This window comes from Aquarana catesbeiana, linkage group LG03, assembly GCF_042186555.1.
Source record: "Aquarana catesbeiana isolate 2022-GZ linkage group LG03, ASM4218655v1, whole genome shotgun sequence".
Classification (NCBI taxonomy): Eukaryota; Metazoa; Chordata; class Amphibia; order Anura; family Ranidae; genus Aquarana; species Aquarana catesbeiana.
This window is the reverse complement of record NC_133326.1, coordinates 650,000,932-650,019,441: the sequence shown is the minus strand read 5'-3', so window position 1 is coordinate 650,019,441 and position 18,510 is coordinate 650,000,932. Positions and strand designations below refer to the sequence as shown.

Genomic DNA, 18,510 nt, shown 5'->3' with positions numbered 1-18,510 from the left:
TCGCGCTGGCTCGCTCATCAGGAAAGGAAAACTTTTTTTCCTTTCACGATGAGTGACAGGCAGTGCTGACAGCTGTCTGGTATGAATCCTGAGGGGGGAACGCCGTGCCAAATTTTAAATAAAAAACCGGCGTGGGTTCCCCCCCAGGGGCATACCAGGCCCTTAGGTCTCGTCGCTTCTTCTCTTCTTCCGATGTTGACACAACGCTCTCTCCGGCTGGAATGCTGTGTGCGAGCTGCGGAGTCATTTATATAGGCGGTGACCCCGCCCCCTTGTGACGTCACGGTCCCAGCATGCGCAGGGACTCTGGGGTCACGCCCCCTTATGACGCCAAAGTCCCTGCACATGCTGGGACCGTGACGTCACAAGGGGCGGGGTCACTGCCTATATAAATGGCTCCGCAGCTCGCACACAGCATTCCAGCCGGAGAGAGCGTCGTGTCAACATCGGAAGAAGAGAAGAAGCGACAAGACAGCGGCGACAAGACAGCAGCAGCAGACCGGGCCCCTCGCTGGGAAAAGAGCTGGAAGAAGATAGCGGAGGGGCCCGGGAGAAGAGGCCGAACACCGGGAGTAGAGGCCGAACACCGGGAGAAGTCGGAAGTAGACCCCCCGAAGTCGGAAGAAGACCCCGGAGCTGCCTAATAAATTACTCTTAAAATCTGTGTACTGTTTTTTTTTTTATTGACACTTTTTTTCCCTAGAGGCATCAAGAAACTAAGTAATGGGACTTTGAGGGCACAACTATATTAAATTACAAAAAAATATATATAAAATGGGATTTTTGAAATTTTTATTAATGTCGTACAAAAAACACAAAAAGGAAACATAAAAAATTTAAAAACAAGTCTGATTTAGGCATACAACTCAGTTAAATACACCATAGTGGATCCTATCCTGCAGTCTGTTATATAATCCTCCGTAACTATAAATAGACAATTCAGACATTCATTCCAAGTAGAAACAAGGGTAAACTTCCCCTGATGTAGAATGAGGGAGGAATGTGGAGTTGGGGTTGAAGGAGCCCTGCAGGTCTGGTATTCCAAGGTGGTATAATCTCTAATTGCTCTACATGTTTCACGTTGACAAGGAACGCTTCTTCAGGAGCTAGAGGTTCAAATAAATATGATGAAAAAGGATGCTCACAATAGTACAATTAATCAGTAGATCTCTAAAACGATCAAAAGTGAAAATATCTGAAATGGGTCAGGTAGGCAGTAAACAAAGGCAGGGGCCTCCCGGGTGTATATCACATCAACTAGTTGTGGGTAGAAGGAATAGCTTGTATGGGCTGTAATTCCAGAAATAGGTAGAAGAAGGATTTGGGAGTGCACCGCTCTATTCAGCCTGTGCCTAGTATATGCCTCTTTTTTTCCCTGGGTGAATGGGTAGGGGTACCATGCACCCCATACTCATTCACATAGGGTGGGGGGCCGGGATCTGGGGGCCCCCTTATTAAAGGTGGCTCCCGGATTCCGATAAGCCCCCCGCCCGCAGACCCCGACAATCAACGGCCAGGGTTGTCGGGAAGAGGCCCTTGTCCTCATCAACATGGCGACAAGGTGCTTTGGGGTGGGGGGGCCGCAGTGCGCCCCCTCCCCCAAGGTACTCAACCCCCCATGTTGAGGGCATGCGGCCTGGTACGGCTCAGGGGGGGGGTCTCACTCGTCCCCACCCCCTTTCCTGGCCGGCCGGGCTGCGTGCTCGGATAAGGGTCTGGTATGGATTTTGGGGGGGACCCCCATGCCGATTTTTTGGCTTAGGGGGTTCCCCTTACAATCCATACCAGGCCTATGGGCCTGGTATGCCCCTGGGGGGGAACCCACGCCGTTTTTTTATTTAAAATTTGGCGCGGCATTCCCCCCTCAGGATTCATACCAGACAGCTGTCAACACTGCCTGTCACTCATCGCGAAAGGAAAAAAAAGTTTTCCTTTCCCGATGAGTGAGCCATCTTGGCGCTGGCTCCCACGACGGGGCTCGCAGGTGTCGAAATGCGGCGAGATTGACATAATATCGCGGTCACCTACTGTACGTGCGAATATGGACAACACAAACCCCTAAAATTATGTCCAAAAAAGCAGATGCTCAAACATCAGTACCGTGTGAAAGAGGCCTTACCAGCCCAGGAGTCCAGCGCTGTCTTCATCCGGATTTCGTTGCTGGTCTTCAAATAACTGGCGCTGCCATCTTGGCTGTGGAAAGCCGACTGTGACTTCCTGTTTTTTTGCAGTTTGCTCCCCACTACGCATGCATGAGATGCACTACGCTTTCAGACTGGTCCTGCAGCTTCCTGGGACATGTGATGTGTCCTAGAAGTTTTCAGGGGGGGGGGGGGGGGGGGCAAACTTCCACAATCCTCTCCTCGGATTTTACATTTACGTGAAGTTCCACTTTGAAGTCTAGCCAAAGCCCCAAGGTTTTTTTTTCTCATTTGAAGTAGGAAATGATCATCAAGGGCCTTACCAGTTCAAATTTCCTTTTGTATACTGTAAGCCAGTGTGTTGTTTTCCAACATGTTCTGAGCTCAGTGTGTGAACAGTTACAGCACATGGAATAAAGAATCTCAGGATCCCTTTAGATGTGCATACTTCCACAACTTGCTTACATTTTTTTTTTTTTTTGTTTAACCAGAAATCACATGCGATGAGCTCAATATCTCTAGGAATGCCTTCCTCCTGCCGTTTTTATTTCTGTACACATGCCCTAAAGGCCAGATTTGTGAAGTGCTCGACTAATAGTTGCCCTGTGGACAGATTCTCCTCCCTGCGCTGTGGGTCTCTGCAGCCCTCAGAGGTTTATTAGAGAACCTTAGTGAACAAACAGCATTATGAAGGCCAAGGAACACACCAGACAGATCAGGGATAAAGTGGTGGAGAAGTTAAAAGCAGGGTTAGGAAAAAAAATATCCCCAGCTTTGAACATCTCACAGAACACTGTTAGAAGCATCAAGGGGCTAAAAATGGGACTTTTAAGGCACAACTGTAATACACTACAAAAAATATGTAAAAAAGTTGAATTTTAAAATTCAACTTTTTTACATATTTTTTGTAGTGTATTACAGTTGTGCTTTAAAAGTCCCATTTTTAGCCCCTTGATGCTTCTAACACATTATCGGGGACGTTGGCACAAGTGACCTTTAAGTACCTACAGAGTCACCCTGTATATTAGGTACTTCTGTACTAGGATCTCTCTTTTGCATCTCACAGAACACTGTTCAATCCATCGAAAATGGAAAGGGTATGGCACAACTGCAAACCTACCAAGACATGGCCTTCCACCTAAACTGACAGGCCAGGCAAGGAGAGCATTAGTCAAAGAAGCAGCCAAGAGTCCCATGGAGGAGGTGCAGAGATCTACAGCTCAGGTGGGAGAATCTGTCCACAGGACAACTATTAGTGGTGCACTCCACAAATCTGGCCTTTATGGAAGAGTGACAAGAAGAAAGTCATTGTTGAAAGAAAGACATAAGAAGTCCTATTTGCAGTTTGTGGGAAGCCATGTGGGGGACACAGCAAACATGTGGAAGAAGGTGCTTTGGTCAGATGAGACCAAAATTGAACTTTTTGGCCTAAAAGCAAAACGCAATGTGTGGCGGAAAACTAATGGGGCGTACACACGGTCGGACTTTTTCGACCGGACTGGTCTGACGGACGCCGACGGACCAAATCCGGCGGACAATCCGATCGTGTGTGGGCTTCACCGGACCTTCAGCGGACTTTTCCAGTCGCAAATCTGACGGACTTTAGATTTGGAACAGGCTTCAAATCTTTACGTCGTAACTCTGCCGGACCCAGAAATCCGCTTGTCTGTATGCTAGTCCGACAGACAAAAACCGACGCTAGGGCAGCTATTGGCTACTGGCTATCAACTTCCTTATTTTAGTCAGGTGTACGTCATCACGTACTAATCCGTCGGACTTTGGTGTGATCGTGTGTAGGCAAGTCCGTTCGTTAGAAGTCCATTGGAAGTCCGTCAAAAGTCAGTCGAAAGTCCTCTGGAAAGTTTGTCGGACCAGTCCGGTCGAAAAGTCCACCCGTGTGTACCCGGCATAACACTGCACATCACCCTGAACACACTATTCCCACTGTGAAACATGTTGGCAGCATCATGTTATGGGGATGCTTTTCTTCAGCAGGGACAAGGAAGCTGGTCAAAGTTGATGGGAAGATGGATGGAGCCAAATACAGGGCAATCTTAGAAGAAAACCTGTTAGAGTCTGCAAAAGACTTGAGACTGGGGCGGAGGTTCACCTTCCAGCAGGACAACGACCCTAAACATAAAGCCAGAGCTACAATGGAATGGTTTAGATCAAAGCATATTCATGTGTTAGAATGGCCCAGTAAAAGTCCAGACCTAAATCCATTTGAGAATCTGTGGCAAGACTTGAAAATTGCTGTTCACAGACGCTCTCCATCCAATCTGACAGAGCTTGAGCTATTTTGCAAAACAGATTGAGAAAAAATGTCACTCTCTAGATGTGCAAAGCTGGTAGAGACATCCCCAAAAAGACTTGCAGCTGTAATTGCAGTGAAAGGTGGTTCTACAAAGTATTGACTCAGAGGGGGCTGAATACAAATGTACGCCACACTTTTCACATATTTATTTGTAAAAAATGTTGAAAACCATTTATCATTTTCCTTCCACTTCACAATTATGTGCAACTTTGTGTTGGTCTATCACATAAAATCCCAATAAAATACATTTACGTTTTTGGTTGTAACATGACAAAATGTGGAAAATTTCAAGGGGTATGAATATTTTTTCAAAGCACTGTACATGGCAGATCCTGTGGACTTGCTCATTTCATAGCGGTATTAAACTCTCACATTCTTGACCCTCCAATCTTCTATTGCAGAATTGCCAAGGGTTATCAGAACTCACCAGATCTGCGTCTGACATGGCTACAAAACATGGCCGCCAAACATAGTGAGCGGGGGAACCATGCAGAGGCAGCGCATTGCCTGGTTCATGGAGCGGCTCTGGTGTCGGAGTATCTCAGCATGCTGGAGGATGCCAGGCACCTGCCAGTGGGATGTGTCAGCTTCCAGGTAATGATATGGAGTTATACCCCACCATAATATCATCTCCTCCAAGATATACCAGTGTATAATATTTACAAAATGCTTTCTTCTCCCTGTAGAGCATCTCCTCCAACATTCTGGAAGAGTCTGCAGTGTCAGATGATGTTGTTTCCCCAGATGAAGAAGGAATATGTTCTGGGAAGTATTTTACTGAGGCTGGGCTTGTGGGTCTGCTTGAGCAAGCATGTGCAAGCTTATCTATGGTAAGGTCCTATATAATGGATATATGGATACAACCCCAATTCCAAAAAAGTTGGGACGCTGTGTAAAATCTACATAAAAACAGAATGAAATAATTAGCAAATCTCATAACCCCATATTTTATTCACAGTAGAAAACAAAAACATATCAAACGTTTAAAGTGAAAAAATTTACCATTTTAAGGAATAAATAAGGTTATTTTGAAACTGATGGCAACAACGAGTCTCAAGTTGGGACAGGGCAACAAAAAGCTGGCAAAGTGCAACCTGAATTCCAAAAAATTTGGGACAGGGCCATGTTTACCACGGTGTAGCATCCCCTCTTCTTTTAACAACACTATGTAAACATCCGGGAACTGAGGAGATCAGTCGCTGGAATTTTGGGAGAGGAATGTTGTCCCATTCTTGTCTGATATAGGATTCAAATTGCTCAACAGTTCTGGGTCTTCCTTGTTGTATTTTGCATTTCAAGATGCGCCAAATACTTTGAGGTGGTGAAAGGTCTGGACTGTATGTAGTTCAGTTAAGCTCTCGGATTCTTCTGCTACAAAGCCATGCTGTTGTCTGCAAGTGAATGTAAAAGCTTCAACTAAATTCCCTGCCCATTAGCTACACCCCTCTTGATGTGTTTTAACCTGATCAAGCTTAATTATAGAGGATGTGTACAAATAAGCCCAGTCGGTATGAAACACATCAGTGGAGCATAGCCAATGGGCAGTGACTGTAGCTGAAGCTTTTTCTTTCAGTTTGAGATGGGGTTGATTTACAAAAACTGGAGAGTGCAAAATCTGGTGCAGCTCTGCATAGAAACCAATCAGCTTACAGGTTTTATTGTCAAAGCTTAATTGAACAAGCTGAAGTTAGAAGCTGATTGGCTACCATGCACAGCTGCACCAGATTTTGCACTGTCCAGTTTTAGTAAATCAACCCCATAGAGTGCAGCCAAGGGCTTTGTATTGATGTGGATGGATGGAGCAGGACAAGCTCCTTAAGGGACCCACTGTAGCACCCGGAGCAGAGAGAGAGCTGGTGGAATGGTATGAAGGAGGCTTTGCGTGGCGCCATATCTTTAGAATTGGCACAGATGTGGTTACTGGAGCTCACAGAATGCTTTTTCTTTTCACTTATTACTGGAATGGTTCCTAAAGTCTTTTGTTGCAGAAGGTGATCTGAACATTTGAAGTGCATTGATTAGGTGTACATCTTCTTGCAGGGTGGGCTGTTTGAAGCAGTGAATGAAGTCTATAAAGTTCTCATTCCTATTTATGAAGCAAATCGTGATTACAAGAAGCTGGCCCTGGTCCATGGGAAGTTACAGGAAGCGTTCAACAAGATCACCAACCAGGTGTGTGTCTACTCTCTCCTATTCTAACTGCACCTAGTGAGCATATACTCTATACTTAACGAGAAACCACGTGAAGTAGTAATGTACCCATACACATAGGATGACAGTCTTGCAATCTAGAAGATTATATATTTCTATAGAGCAGCATCAAACAGTCCAACATAACTCCTCTGGGACAGAAAGTGAAAGGCAATCTCTGTAGCAGAGCAAAATGCAAGAATTTTTTTAATAAAAAGAGAACTGTCAAGGTTTTGTCTCTATTTTTGTCCATATTGAGGAGATTTACCCTCACTTGCTGTTCTAGTGACTACTGTTACATGGACAGCAATAAATACATGAGAGATCCATCTCCACCCTATCCAAAATGAAGAAAAAAATTAACTGTTCTCTGGAGTTACTCTTTAGGATTTAAATGATATTGTGCTGGTTTGCCCCTGCAGTATGCAGTTGTTTTCAAGCTCTTTACATTACAGCAGCCATGAAGCATTTAATGTATTGCTTAGAAGCTACCCTTTAACAATTTTTTTTTTTACAAATTATTTTTAAATGCATATCTTTCTTAAACAATCCTAATAAACAGAGGAATTTAGTGACCATTCTTCCAGCTTGCTCGCCCATCAGCAATCCAACAATCCATGATTTTGTGACAAGGATTAGCGTAGGGATTAAATGGAGACTGTTACTGTGTATTAATGTGTGTTCTTTTTCTCATCTTTTATTTCTCTTCCCCTTCTACCTTCTATGTTGTATGTTCTTATTTTTTTCATTATGTTGTTCTGATGTATGTTCCATGCGCATACACCTTAAAATCCCCATCATACACTGTCATACCATCAATATTCGATTACCTCCTGCTTTTCTGCATTCCTCTTTTTCTGCCCCTATTATATTCTTTTTACCCTTCCCATTACTTCCCTTACCTACCCACCTTGTGTATCTTCCCTGTCCATGGCTGCCTTCTCTCTCCCCTGTCCTCTATTCCATGGCTGCCGGCTTTCTCCTCTGTCCTCTATTTTATGGCCGCCTTCTCTCTCCCCTGTCCTCTGTTCCATGGCTGCCTTCTCTCTCCCCTGTCCTCTATTCCTTGGCTGCCTTCTCTCTCACCTGTCCTCTATTCCATGGCTGCCTTCTCTCTCACCTGTCCTCTATTCCATGGCTGCCCTCTCTCTCCCCTGTCCTTCATTCCATGGCCTTCTTCTCTCTCCCCTGTCCTTTACTCCATGGCCTTCTTCTCTCTCCCCTGTCCTTTACTCAATGGCCTTCTTTTCTCTCCCTTGTTCTCTATCCCTTGGCATTCTTTTCTCTCCCCTGTGCTATATTCCATGGCCTTTTTCTCTCTCCCCTGTCCTCTTTTCCATGGCCTTCTTCTCTCTCCCCTGTCCTTTATTCCATGCCCTCCCTCTGACTCCCTTTTCCTCCATTTCATGACCTCCATCTGTCCCCCCTGTCCTCTAAACCATGGCCTTGTCTTCTATTCCATGCCTTCCCTCTGTCTTCCTGCCCTTTATTCCAAGCCCTCCCTCTGTTTCCTTTGTCCTCTCTTCCATGACCTCCCTCTGTCCTCTCTTCCATGGCCTCCCTCTGTCCTCTCTTCCATGGCCTCCCTCTGTCCTCTCTTCCATGGCCTCCCTCTGTTTCTCTCTTCCATGGCCTCCCTCTGTTTCTCTCTTCCATGGCCTCCCTCTGTTCTCTCTTCCATGGCCTCCCTCTTTCCTCACTTCCATGGCCTCCCTCTTTCCGCTCTTCCATGGCCTCCCTCTGTCCTCTCTTCCATGGCCTCCCTCTGTTCTCTCTTCCATGGCCTCCCTCTTTCCTCTCTTCCATGGCCTCCCTCTGTCCTCTCTTCCATGGCCTCCCTCTTTCTGCTCTTCCATGGCCTCCCTCTGTCCTCTCTTCCATGGCCTCCCTCTGTTCTCTCTTCCATGGCCTCCCTCTTTCCTCTCTTCCATGGCCTCCCTCTGTCCTCTCTTCCATGGCCTCCCTCTTTCCTCTCTTCCATGGCCTCCCTCTGTCCTCTCTTCCATGGCCTCCCTCTGTCCTCTCTTCCATGGCCCCCCTCTGTCCTCTCTTCCATGGCCTCCCTCTGTCCTCTCTTCCATGGCCTCCCTCTGTCCTCTCTTCCATGGCCTCCCTCTGTCCTCTCTTCCATGGCCTCCCTCTGTCCTCTCTTCCATGGCCTCCCTCTGTCCTCTCTTCCATGGCCTCCCTCTGTCCTCTCTTCCATGGCCTCCCTCTTTCCTCTCTTCCATGGCCTCTCTCTGTCCTCTATTCCATGTCATCTCATTGTCCTCTCTTCCATACCTTCCCATCTCGTATTCCATGCTTTCCTTCTGTCTTCCCTGTCCTCTTTTCCATGGCCTTCCTCTGTCCTCTATTGCACGCCGTCTCACTGTCTTGTATGCCATGCCTTCCCTCTTTCTTGTCTTTCCTCTATTCCATGCTCTCTCTCTCTTTCCTGTCCTCTGTTCCATGGTCTCTTTGTCTTTGCTGTCCCTTATTCCATGCCATCCCTCTGACTTTCCTTACCTTTTACTTGCAATTTTCATCTGCTCTCTATTCTCTCCATACTGTTACCATCTCACCTCCTTACTTTATCCTGTTGCTCAATCCCTTTCTTCCTTTCCCTCCCCACTTGTCATGTCTGCGTTTTCCGTCATTGTTTTCTCTACCAACTTTTCCTTTACCGTACGTCTTTAACTTTCTATTCACTTTTCCTTGACATCTCCCCCGATATCTCATTCCTTTCTTGTGGTGTGTTGTATCTTATACTTTTGCTCATCACTCTTTCTCTCCCTTTCTTTTTTTTTTCTTGCTGTCTACTTTTACTTCTTTTGTCTCCTTTCTCATTTCCCCCTTCCCCTCATGTCTCTATTTCTCTTGTGGTTTCTCCTTTTGCTCCTGAGCAGATCACAGGCTGGGAGGTAGGCAGTGTGTCCATTAACTGATTTTTTTTTGGTTTTCAGTCTTGTGTTCACCTTGCTTCTTTCATTCACAATAATGTGCTAAACAGCATCTAACTCTCACCCTGACATGCTACGCCAGGGACATTATCTACTTATGCAATAGGAAAAATGACTGAAAGCATTCTTCCGATTGTCAAATAATAGAACTTTACCCCATACATTAAGAAGTCCGCTCTAAATGTTAAAGGGATAAATGAAATTCCTAAATGTAAATGCTAGAGGGAGACCGTTTTCTCCATCTGCTCACAGTCAGTGGAAGGAGAATGAATTATCTCTATGATCCTATTGCATAATTAGAATGTGTACATGTGAATGCAAAGTGCTGACCCCGTGTTTACATATATGTGAACAGATTCATATATGTTTGTTTCAGCATGGTTATTACAGTGTTTATCATGTTTGCCTATTGTGCATGTGAGCACTTTTATTTTTCACAAACGTAAACTTGTCACAGCACCACATACACCTTAACCGCACCCACATAAAGTCATTCTCACTTGCTTTAAAGCCTGTCTTTTTATTGCACATTGTGGAGACGGCCATCAGGGTCAGTATATTCAGCCTTCTAGACCAATCGTTGACATTGGTGAGGCCTCGGCCCTGTCTGTTGTCAGCAGCTCACAGTGGATCAATATGCTGCATATTTTTTATGGGGATAAAATGGCTGTTTCCAGTATGTGTACATGAATGACTAGTAATAAATGAGCACTGTATAATGTATCTTTTTATTTATTTTTTTCCATTCTTTTTTCCTCTGATTTGACGGGATCCTCTGAATATGATGTGATGGTGAGTTAAAAAGTTTTTTTCCATAAGCTTTACCTTCCGGAATTCCAGCTTATTTTGGACCATTATCTTATATGCTTGCACCAGTCTTAAAGGCGATTATTTTTATTACAGCTAATAATGTTTGGGCTTTTTTTTTTTTTTTTTTTTTTTTAGGAGCCTACAGAGCATTGCATCCACAATCAGCAGATCGCAGGTGCAATCTCAGGCTCCTGCAGACTATCTGTGTAGCTTTCAGCCTGTACTTCATATGGGCAGGCAGCTACTGAATGACAGGATGCATCAATGAACTACCTAGTGCGCTCATCAGCGCCCTGGTGGCTCATTGAGAACTACAAGCCATCAGCCACAAAGGCTGTCAGTACCTGTAGTTTATTCACAGAACTCTGTGGGCCACGTCTTTTCAAATTGGGACAACAGGTGTGGGGAGAAGGTCACAATTAGAAGGGGGATCGAGAAGAGGCTGTAGGGGGAAACATGTTAGATGTTCCCAAGGGTGGGCTTATTCTTAAGGCCCTTTTCACGCTGGCAGAGTCCGCCAGTGAATCTGCCTGCTCGGCGGGGGATCTCTCCGCTGATCCCCAATGAGCAGGCAGGTGACAAGTTCGTGTCTGCCCAGCTGTTGCAGAGCGGACACACAGACACTTTCCTCTATGTGGGGGTCAGATGTAAACAGACCATCTATCCGTTTACATCTGACTGTCATCCCATCCGTCCTGCCAGACAGATCGGAAAAAAGGATCCCCCATCCGTCTGTTTTTGGCAGATTGGATGTCGGTGGATATCAATGGACACATGTCCATTGACTTCCGGCGCTCCATAGAAGGCAATGGATGATCGCTTGGGGTGGTCTGTTATTGCCCTGATTGGGTACAGTTATTGTGTGTCAGATCAAAAAGGAGCAAATAACATAAGTTCGGTTTTAGAATTTACATACACTATAAGCTGGAGTTCAGTGTAGGTAAAATATTACTACCGTTCATAGGAAATGTCAGTTGTGATTACTGAAGTAGAAGAAATGGCAGCTCTTTAGTGTGATCTGTCATTTTAGAGTGCTGGCCATTTCTTTTCATTTGGGTTTATACAGTGTCTCCATTGGTTGTGCAAACCCCTTCAAGGCATGAAAGGTGAAGGTGTGGGAGATGGATTTTAGTTCAGTTCTAATTACTTTGGCTGATAGAAACCTTTTACATTATGCCTGCTGTTAGAGTCTTCCTTATCCTTTTCTTATGACCAGCCTTCTTAACATTTCCTGTCTATATTCTGTATATGTCCATCCGCTTTTCATCTCTTCTAATGCTTTCTCCATACAGGGCTGCAGAGAATGTTCGGGACGTATTTCCGCGTTGGATTTTACGGTTCTAAATTTGGAGACTTGGATGAGCAAGAATTTGTTTACAAAGAGCCATCTATTACCAAACTGGCTGAGATCTCCCACCGCCTACAGGTAGGATGGCACCTCCACAACTGCTTGTACTGTGTAAGGTAGTGGACTTATCAGATGGTGTACATCATACACTATTGGGATGATTTACAAGCTGGCTTAAAGCTGGGTCAGTCTCTCAGCTGCACCGCTGGGAGATCGAGCCAGCTGCTCCTTCCGCTCCCCAGCCCGGTGCTCCAGGGAGCTGAAGGGACGGAGCAGACAGCCGGTGACTGATAGTCACCGCTGTCTGCTCAGAGCAAACAGAACTGAGAGATCAGCAGTCTTTGATTGCTTAGTTCTCAGTGCAGAGGCAGCAGGGGACAGATATAATGTTGCATAAATGCTGCGTCCACCTAGGTGAGTATGAGTTTTTTTTTTTTGTAAACCCCATACTTCTATTTTTAAGGTGGGCCTGTTAACTCAAAGCTATGCCCGTAGTTTAAATAAAGTTAAATAAAAATCTAATTTGTACATTCCCTCGAGAAAATGTTTGTCCAGGCTACCACCAGTGCTGACCGCATGTCTGAAGGTCACTTGGTCACACCATCTCTGATGATATGGAGAATCAGCTGGTTCAAACTCTGATCTTCAACTTCAGAAGAGATTACTTGACCAAATACTAAAGCTGGGCATAGATGAGTAGAATTTCGAACTAAAATTATTCAGAAATGAAGATTATAAAAAGTTTGTTCCTTTTTCTAATCATTAGTGGGTCAAATCGACGTTCGTTTTTGACCGCAGTGATGAGAAAATTCAATGGAGCAGGATGACATTTTTTCCTCAAAGGAACTAATTTCTAACAGTGGTATGTGGGTTTTATTCTGTAAAGTCCATTAATTCAAAAAGCAAATGTTACAAACAAATTAAATCTTATGAGCGACGGCTAAACTGAGAATTTTCGTAAATACATACATCTATCCTTGTATGGGCAGGCTGGTTGTACAGAAGTTGATCTACTGATTGACTTCTGTACAATCAACCTGACGTATTTCTCCTAAATGATCAGTGGCGCTGACTATAGCCGGCAGCACTGATCAGTGTGTTCAGAACACAATAACGCAGCGGGAGTGGTACTTCCATCCACAAATGTTTGGATGGGAGAATCAGGTCATTTTTTTTCAACCCACTGGATGAACAAAAAAAAAATGATTGTTGTATGGCCAGCTTAAGACTTTTGTTCGAAATTCTATCCGTCTATGGCCAACTTTAGATTTAAGGACATAGCCAACACTGTGGGGCAGCCTAAGGTAGCATTTACTCCAGTCATTTTATCAGTCTTAATTAACCATAGGAAGTCTGCAAACGTTATGCTTGACATTGGGTCTGCCTTCATTAACAGGAGTTTTACATTGATCAGTTTGGTGAAGGGACGGTTCAGGTCGTAAAGGATTCAAACCACGTGGACAAGACCAAACTGGACCCAAATAAGGTGGGTGAATCTTGAGTGCATTTTCTAAACAGGCACTCTTGCCGTTTGTGATTTTACATTGGTAGTGTAAGACATGGAGTGTGTATTAAAGAGGACCTGTGTCTGTTAGCAACAAAGCGACATAATTCAGATCATGTGTGAAACCTGGGTCTAGTAATCGATGGGTGTTAATCCTTAAAGTGTTACTGAAGTCAATTATTTTAATTTTTTTAAATAAAATAACGAACATACTATACTCACCTGCTCTGTTCAGTGGTATTGCACAAAGCGGCCCCAATCCTCCTCTTTTCAGGCCCCCTGGTGGTGGTCCTGGCTCCTCCTCTTGAGTGTCCCCATAGCAAACCGCTTGCTATGGAGGCACACAGGGGGAGGTTTACTAAAACTGGAGCGCTCACAATCTGGTGCAGCTGTGCATGGTAGCCAATCAGCTTCTAACCTCAGTTTGTTCAAAGAAGCTTTGGCAATATAACCTGGAAGCTGATTGGTTTCTCTGCAGAAATGAGCCTAATTTTGCATTCTCCAGCTTTAGTAAATAAACCCCACTGTGTCTGTGCTTTGCCGAGCTGTGTATCTATGGAGTCATGCTCCATAGACTTGCACAGCAGGACTTAGCCCCACCCCACTTCCTCCTCACTGCATTTGATTGACAGCAGCAGGAACCAATGGCTTGTGCTGCTGCTCGAGTGCTGTGTAAAGAGGAAGAAAGGGGAGAATAGATGCAGCCGTGTACAGTGCTGAATCTATTCTCCCCTCTCTTCCCCTTCACACAGGGAAGGGGAGACAGAGAAATAGAAAATGTTTTTTACCTTAGTGCAAGGAATGCATTAAGGTAAAAAATTTTTAGCTTTAGTATCACTTTAAGAATCATATGGAAAGATGCAATAACCTTTCGTGCTCCACCCCATCTCTAAATTTTGTGAGCAGACAGCACTCAAAACAAGTAAAAACAACTTTTTTTCTTGTTTAGTTTGGCGCTAAACTCAAAATATATACAAAACTATTTACCATATCAAATTGTGAAAATAAATTGCATACAATAAAAGTATCCACAAAAAAACAAAATGAAAATAAAGTCCTTCTCAAATTTAGTCCATCATTGTCAGTAAGAAAAAATATCAGAACAAAAGTGGAATTCCATACTGTTTAGGAATGTCCCTTCCCCCCTCAACGAATGATCGTCCGTTTTTTGGGGGTTTTTTTGCATGCTAGTCTCATATCAAAAATGAAGAGACTACTAAACTTACGAAACTTTTCGTATAACAGAATACAACTTTGGAAGTGATGTAATGTGTTGTATTGTATTGTAATGCATTCTTTCGTTTCTGAGCATGGGTGGTCTTGCTCTTCTGATATTTTTTTTGGATGAATACTGTACTAATGAAACAAAAAAATGTACGATCTGGTATCGTATGAGAAAAATTTTCGTGTTTGTCCTTTTGGATAGTTTCGGATTTCTCAAAAGCTGTGTACTAATGATCAGAATCCTCCCCATTGTGCTATTGTATTCTGATAGCAGGGACTCCTCCGCTGTCAGAATCCACTGATCAGCGCTGCAGCCGATTGGCTGCAGGCGCTGATCAAGGAAAAAATTTCCAACAGTCCTGTCAAAGAGAAGTCGATTAGATCAACTTCTCCCAAACCGGAACAACCATAGATGGATTGAAATTTGCCCAATCCCTGCTGAACTAGCCAAATTTCGATCCATCAATGGCCAGCTTTAGGATGGAATTCTACTTTAACTGTTCACATTGGGGTTGATTTACTAAAACTGGAGACCGCAAAATCTGATGCAGCTTTGCATAAGCCAATCAGCTTCCAGTTTTTTTTTTGTCAGAACTTAATGAACAAGCTGAAGTTAGAAAGTGATTGGCTACCATGCACAGCTGCACCAGATTTTGCATTCTCCAGTTTTAGTAAATCAACCCCACAGTGTCCCCAATATGGTGCACTAGATCTTCATAAACATTAGTGTCCATTCACACACTTCATCTAAGTGTAAAAACACACCATTTATAGTCCTGCTCCATTGGAACAGCACTCTCCTCTTATATATGACCTAAGCTAACATACAGTACATTAGATAGGTCATACATGATTATTTGCTTTTAGGGTGGGTTGTTGTTACCTTTTGCTTGCTGAGACTTTTCATGGTACATTCCTCATAGGCTCAGGAAAATGAAATGACAACACATAGCATCAAATCCTTAAATTTATGTAAACACAAATAAAAACTTACTTACAAGTAAAGTACTTGAATGTTGTAGAAATATAGTTCTCATTGTGATGATTCACCGTTGCTGTCCCAGCCACGCACTATACTCACAAGAGACACAGGAGACACCGCTGCCACAAACTGGGCATCACTTCTGGGTTGCATCATCAGTCTTTGCACTACGCGTTATGTCACACGGACTTTGTCAGGGGCTCAAATGACAGACTGAGAGACAAGTCTGCAGATCAGCTCCAGAGCCAAGCTCTGCAGGTTTGTTTCTCATTACAAGAATTATGCAGATTATCTCCCTAGGAGACATTCCTGGTCTAGGCATGTCCAAAGTCCAGCCCACAGGCCAATCGCGGCCGCGTTCCGGTTTTGAACGGCCTGCCTGGTTATTAGGGCATGTATACGAATCCCCGAGCGCCGGGGGGCCACAAATGATATGTATGCTGGCTGCCTTGGAGGGGACAGGGTGGAGGTGGGACAAGTGCCGAACACACAGAACAATTTCCTGTTTAGACGGCAGTGTCTGTAATAGGAAGACCCGTCTCCTGCGCTGCCATTGGATGACTGTTCTGACCATCATAGGAGGCGGGACTTTATATTAAAGAGGCCGCCGAGAAAACAGGAGTTTTTCCTGTATGTAATCTTTTTGGCGCTTGTCCCACCCCCCTCCCCCTCCCTGTCCCCTCCAAGGCTGCAGATGGATGGGCATCAATCAGGCTGCTCTGATGGCAATGGTGAGTCTGCATTCATGGCAATGGTGGATGCTGCATTTCTGGAAATGGGGTGGGTGCGGCATTCCTGGCAATGGTGGGTTCTGCATTCCTGGCAATGGTAGGTGCTGCATTCATGGCAATGGTGGATGCTGCATTCCTGGCAATGGTGGATGCTGCATTCCAGGCAATGGTGGATGCTGCATTCCTGGCAATGGTGGATGCTGCATTCTTGGCAATGGTGGGTGCTGCATTCCTGGCAATGGTGGGTGCTGCATTCCTGGCAATGGTGGGTGCTGCATTCCTGGAAATGGGGGTGCTGCATTCCTGGCAATGGTGATATGGGCAATGGCGTGCTGCATTCATGGCAATGGGGGTGCTGCATTCATGGCAATGGGGGTGCTGCATTCATGGCACTTGTGAGGCTACAGGTAGGCACTGATTAGGCTGCATTGATGGGCAATGACCCTTATTTTGCTTCACAGTTCTTTATTTAAAATGTAAGTTTTTTTCTTGAAACTTCCCTATTAAAGTGAAGGTGCGTGTTATACACCAATAAATACGGTATATCCAAAGAACACGCCTGAGCTCATCTCTTCACCACACACAGCCACAAAGGCAAGAGAATTCTTGTTGGGCAGTGTATTAGCGCTCGAACAAACACACTAATGCCCCGTAGACACGATCGGACTTTCCGCCAACAAAACTATGGATTTTTGTTAGAAGGATGTTGGCTCAAACTTGTCTTGCATACACACGGTCACACAAATGTTGGCCAACAATTACGAACGTGGTGACGTACAAGACCTACGATGAGCCGAGAAAAAGTAAGTTCGATAGCCAGTGCGGCTCCTTCTGCTTGATTCCGAGCATGCGTGAACTTTTGTGCGTTGGACTTGTGTACACACGATCGGACTTTCCGACAACAAAGTTTTGTTGGCGGAAAATTTGAGAACCTGCTAGCAAACATTTGTTTGGCGGAAAGTCCTACAGCAAATGTTTCGATGGAGCATACACACGGTCGGACTTTCCGACAACAAGCTCACATCCAACATGTCCCGTTGGAAAATCCGACCGTGTGTACGCAGTATTAGACCAAATTTTAATGGTTCAAAGAATGACAGGCAAAATGGTCGGCCCTCACACATGGTCACTTTATCAAATCTGGCCCTCTTTGAAAAAAGTTTGGACACCCCTGTTCTAGACCATCGTTTCTCAACCTTTTCAACATTGAGGAACCCTTGGAATACCCTTCCGGTCTCCGGGAACCTCTGCTAAAAATTACTAGATCTACAACTCGTGATACATTAGTGTGATGGTCAGTGGGAAGAATGCGCCTTACACTTGAGGTCATTGGGAAGAATCCCCCCCCTTACAGATAGCTAAAAGGATCAGTTGTGCAGTTGTGTCAGTGGGAGAAATTGCTCATGGCTCAAGGAACCCCCAGCAACCTCTGGAGGAACCCTAGCTGAGAAACCATGATATCATGTTGTAATAGCCGCCCTACTCTACATAGTCCTCCCAGGAAAAGATCCTTGTACAAAATGCAGAAAGTTCCCATAATATTAATCCCCTTCTCACTACATTGTCTGCCTTTAAATTTGAGAATTTCTATAGGATTCATCTACTGAATGTGAAACTCCTTATTAGGATTGGCCCCGGCTTGTTGAAGGATCTGATGCAGCCACATGATTCAGCTGTCTTCATTTAGCAAGCAGAAAAACTGTGACGTGTCCCAGAAATCTGCGGGGAAAGGAAGTGGAAGGGGGGGTGGAACGGAAGTGGGAGATGGGTACCTGTCAAAACTAGGAGGGGGGATGAGGCAGAAAAGAGGAACTTCCCCTTTTGGGTGACGTTTCACTTTAAATATAATACGTGGGTTAGGGACCTTAGACTGTAAGCTCCTTGAGGGCAGGGACTGATGTGAATGTACAATATATACAGTGACGGAAAAAAGTATTTATTTTTCATACATCATGGGACACAGGGTTAGGCTAATATTCATTACCTACTGGGTTATACGCCATCCCTTGGTGAATGGACACTGGTAGACAAAGTCTTAGAAAGGAAGTGATCCCCTATATAACCCCTCCCATACAGGAAGTACTTCAGTTTTTTTTTTACCAGTGTCTGCAAGGTGGATGGGCACGTTTGTTTGAGCTCCAGGTCTCTAGTCCCACAAACAGTTCTTAAATGAATCAAGGGATTGACCAATCTGATCCATTTGACACAGGCTCAATATGCTTAGATAAATGGTACCCGAGCCTCGCAAAGAAGACACAAGATCCTGCGAGGTTTTGCCTGTAATGCGACCTCCGGGCACTGGACCCTGTGAAGTGGAATTCTGG

The 18,510-nt window shown here is 44.7% G+C and overlaps 1 protein-coding gene across 7 annotated transcripts in view; it reads left to right on the top strand.

Annotated features, from left to right (window-relative positions):
- Positions 1-18,510, top strand: part of DOCK6 (dedicator of cytokinesis 6) — a 299,047-nt gene that overhangs the window by 259,130 nt on the left and 21,407 nt on the right. For 6 of the 7 annotated variants that reach the window (XM_073622622.1, XM_073622618.1, XM_073622617.1 and 3 more), the window contains 6 exons: positions 4,857-5,049; positions 5,142-5,285; positions 6,496-6,627; positions 9,534-9,548; positions 11,698-11,823; positions 13,142-13,231. In XM_073622622.1, the coding sequence (XP_073478723.1) occupies positions 4,857-5,049; positions 5,142-5,285; positions 6,496-6,627; positions 9,534-9,548; positions 11,698-11,823; positions 13,142-13,231 (700 nt within the window). The remainder of the gene's footprint in view (positions 1-4,856; positions 5,050-5,141; positions 5,286-6,495; positions 6,628-9,533; positions 9,549-11,697; positions 11,824-13,141; positions 13,232-18,510) is intronic. The other variant, XM_073622620.1, reaches the window with a different exon arrangement.